Below are 4,294 nucleotides of genomic sequence, written 5' to 3' on the forward strand. Positions count from 1 at the left end.
GAGGAGGAGGAGGAGGAGGAAGAAGAGGAGGAGGAGGAGGAGTAGAAGGAGGACGAGGAAGAGGTGAAGAAGAAGTGACTGTTAAGTTAAGTAGGACAATCTCATACCTGTAATCGGAAGAGTCGCTGGACAATTGGGTCGGCGTTGCCACATCACTGACTGTTACCTGAGAACCTGTTTTCCTATTGGCTGTGACACAAGACCAAGATACTCAATGTCATTCAATAGGTGAGAATGATTCTGTCTTAACTGTGCTAATATAAATAAAGCAAGAAAAAAATTCTGAAGCACAGAGCTTTAGTTATTATTTTGATTTTTCTGCTTGTTTTTTTACACCACACAGAAAGAGGAGTTGATTGAAAAAATTATTATTAAGTTAACACTCTTTATTAAAGTCAAGGAGGAGTGAGATATAAAAACAACAATTTCCTTAATTGAAAAGTTAGATGTATCCATATCCCTTTCATTCAAACTTGATATCCAATTCAGTGGAAGGGGGTTGTGTGGGTACTAGGCACTTGAGTACTATGAAATAAGCGGAAACACATAATTTTTTTCTGATATGATCACAAAAAATGTTTGAAGGAACAAGCTTTTTTTTAAAAGATAAATAGAAACTTGAAACAGTACAGGCGACATCAGACAGAAGACAAAAAATGTTTGAAGGAACAATTTTCTAAAAAGATAAATAGAAACTCAAAAGAGTATAGGCTGAATCAAACATATCACAAAAAACTGTTTGGGAGCACGTACCTTTCAGATGGTCAAACTGCGTCATCAAAACTCTTTTAATCTCTCCCACCCAAACGTCCTTGGTTTGCAAATCTGGGGCCTGAAAGAGACACCATCATTATTAAAATTTTCTAATAACCTCTACTGAGTTTCGTCTTCACACATTAACTGCCTGGCCCAAGACTGTCTTGGGCTCTATAGTAGGAGCAGGCCTGGCAGTAGCCAGTCTTTTCTTGTCCAAACCCACCTGAGAGGGATACAACATCCCAGAAGACATATCTGATAAAAATGTAATACTTTTCTCTACAGGGGAGAAATACTCACATCAACCACATGTTCAGTTCAGTGTCACTGACACCAACAACTAATTGCCAATAAACATGATCTACAAGTAAGAAATAATTCAATGTTCTAATCAATAGTACAGTTAGTACTTTTGTAAATTAAACAAATTTTTTAGGAGCTTTCATGTTTAAAAAGCAGCATTTTAACAAACAGAATGTCTGATGATGCTCCATGCACAGAATTCCCTTCAAAAACAAGATATTGTTAGCCTCACTTCACAATCATCCTCAGCAATGTCTGAGAATTTCAAGATAAACCTAATTTAAATATAGACATCAAGAGGCAACTTGGAATAGGTTTGTTATTTTTTCCCCATTGCTGTTTGATTTCTACTTTCTAATAGGATATAACGAATGACATTGTCATGGTCCTGATTTTCTCATATGATTAAAAAACTGACTTTAGAATTTTTGTCAAATGACATTTAAAAGATTGTCTATATCAGATATACTTCTTATCATTTTATTCTAGGATGAAGTAAACAAAAAAAAGTTTCTCAAGTGTTACGTAGGGAATTACTATCAATCTACAGGTAAGCAGTTTGACCCTACTCTTGAGTCTCACATACCTGGATGATGTAGACCTCCTCCCGACCTCGTAGCCACAGCTCAAACTTTTTCTTGTCCCCTTTGATTTTCTCAGTCAGGCCCACCTGGGACAGCTGATGATCACAGCAACAGAGAGAAATTTGGTAAAGGTGATGTTAAGTAATAATAATAATAGATAGCATTTGTATAGCGCAAATCCCCGCTCAACAGCAAGCTCTATATGCGCTTCACAATCTATACTATTACCCCAGCAGATCTGAGAGCATTCTGAAACAACCTCAACTTCCTGGGAAGCATACAGTGCAAGCAGCCATTTATAGGCACTAAAACACTAACATATTGACAAGATCTTTCATTGTCTATGGCTGGGTGTCCATTTCCACCTGGGTGAAGTGAAGAAAATTCATGTAAAGTGCCTTTCCCAAGGAAACAACGTCGGACCTGTGGCTCAAACCCCTGAACCTGCAATCTCACGATTACGAGTCCGGTAGCCTAACCACTAGGCCACCGATGCCAAAACAATTGCTTTTGGTTGACAATGGAGCTTCCGACACATATTGGTCATTTAATAACTATATAAACATTGGGAGTTTTATTAATTCAAGTGCCATATTTCTCTCCTCTCTCCCTTCTCTTTAGATCTCCCTCCATCCATCCTTCTTTTTCTTTGTCTCTCTGTTCTCCAAATCTATCTCTATCCACCTCTCTCTGTGAGACCAAAGCATGCCAACATTATCCTTTCAGAAGCAAAGATCCAATCAAATTCTCGGAAATTACCCCTACACCTACCTGTAACTTGTTCTTGAAGCTGTATGATGGCTGGTCATTGTTGCCATGGTGATCGTCCTTCTTTTTACATAGGAGCAAAGCTCTCTGGTACAGGAACACATGACGCTGCATGGCTCGCAGACGAATATCACGGATGCGCTCGTGTTTATGTTCCGTCCACACACGGAAAGATCCATGCATCAGAAGCCTTCCTAGATCAGCTAAGTTTTCCTGTGAGTTCAGATTTGAGGTAGATGAGAGTTTATTTTTCATTTTTTGTTAACAACATTTCTACCGCACTAAAATACCCAATTTGTAATGATTCTTTTACGATGCAAATACAACACTACTACTATGATTACATTTGTACCCCCTTACAAAAATAAAACTCAAGGCATTTTACAGTATGAGGAGGGATTTTTTTGTTGTTGAAATGAACAAATACAGTCAAGCTTACTCTAACAGCCAACTGTCCAAGGCAATCACCTGTACAAAGAATAGAACCACATCTCTTTTTGCCTCCTTAGATTTTTTTACAATGTCAAAGATAGCCACTTTTCTCCTTACAATGGACGGTCGACTCAGACAATTTTGACTAATTATCAAGAGCAAAAAAGCAATATCAATTTTCAATTGTTCGTCACTCATGTGAAGTGCCACATTCACAATACCATTCACATTTTGGATTGTTTTGTTTTGGGTTTTTAGAGAGTACGTATAGGCCTAACCATCTGGAAAAACAATCATAGAAAGTTGAACCTCAAACTTTTGAGAGTCAACAGAGATCTAAATTTAGAAAGGCATCTATTTTACACAACTAAGACCAGCCTAATGTGCAAGTACAAACTCATTTTAAAAAGAAGTTTAGAAAATGAATATATTTTAAAAAATAATAAAAAATAGCAGTTTTATCTTTGACCATGGGAAAATTTGGGTAGCAGCGCATACATAAAATACTTCTAGATTTTAAAAAATACCAATACAGAAATATTTGCCAATGAATCATTGCTGGTTGCTTCAGTGATGCGCTTGTTTAGTCTATTAGAGACTACATGTCTTGCCCAAGGACACCAACACACGTTCTAGTAACGACCCATCTGAAAGCTGAGTCACCAATACTGTTTGACATGCTCAGTAATTGAGTAGGTTCTGCATTCCTTTCATCACTGTAAGGTTAATTCAGAGGTAGTACCTCTGAAATTAAAGTCCATCTCAATGGGACCAAGCCAAGAAAGAAAACAAACAATACCAAATTAGGAATCTAAACCAGGACCATCTTCCTAAGAGCCCAGTTTGACACCAACTGAGGATATGGTTCATCATCATCATCACAGACCTAACAATTCCCCTTTTTCTTGTTTCTTTTTTCTTGAAACCTAAAAATCAGCACCATGTTGGGACATTTTTACATAACCTACAAATACCAACACCAAAATCAGGACACAGGACAAAAAAAAAAAGCAAACAAAAAACAAAAAGAAAAAAAAACCCATCTGAGCTAATGGTATACCCTTCGATAAGTTTTGAGAACCTGGGCTCATTAACCATGTGAGGGAGACATTCAGAAGCAAAACAGGAGACTCACCGAATATCCACTAATAGCCACCTGGTGCATGCTGTCATTGAGGTATGCCAGCACTGACAACATCGTATCCTGGGCTTCCTTCAGAGATGTAGCAAGCTCAATATTCTCTCCTGTGCACTTCAACATTTCCTGAAGAAAAAGATTTTAAAAGTAGAAATAAGGGGGGAAAAAACAATCATGAAAAACGATTAGGTATGGGTTTTTAAATTGAAGTTGGATCCATGTCCATGTCAAATATTTGAAATTGACCTCTACGCTCTCTAGACTCATGCCACACCCTCCTCTGATTGATGACTAACTCCAAATGTATTGCAAT

The 4,294-nt window shown here is 37.6% G+C and overlaps 1 protein-coding gene across 1 annotated transcript in view; it reads right to left on the minus strand.

Annotated features, from left to right (window-relative positions):
* Positions 1 to 4,294, minus strand: part of LOC101861773 (guanine nucleotide exchange factor DBS) — a gene marked incomplete at its 5' end in the record, with an annotated part of 92,556 nt that overhangs the window by 10,640 nt on the left and 77,622 nt on the right. Inside the window, 5 exon segments of the mRNA XM_013089106.2 lie at positions 108 to 189; positions 754 to 832; positions 1,646 to 1,738; positions 2,415 to 2,624; positions 3,979 to 4,107. Coding sequence (XP_012944560.1) covers positions 108 to 189; positions 754 to 832; positions 1,646 to 1,738; positions 2,415 to 2,624; positions 3,979 to 4,107 — 593 coding nt within the window.

Source organism: Aplysia californica, unplaced genomic scaffold, assembly GCF_000002075.1.
Source record: "Aplysia californica isolate F4 #8 unplaced genomic scaffold, AplCal3.0 scaffold00875, whole genome shotgun sequence".
Taxonomy (NCBI): Eukaryota; Metazoa; Mollusca; class Gastropoda; order Aplysiida; family Aplysiidae; genus Aplysia; species Aplysia californica.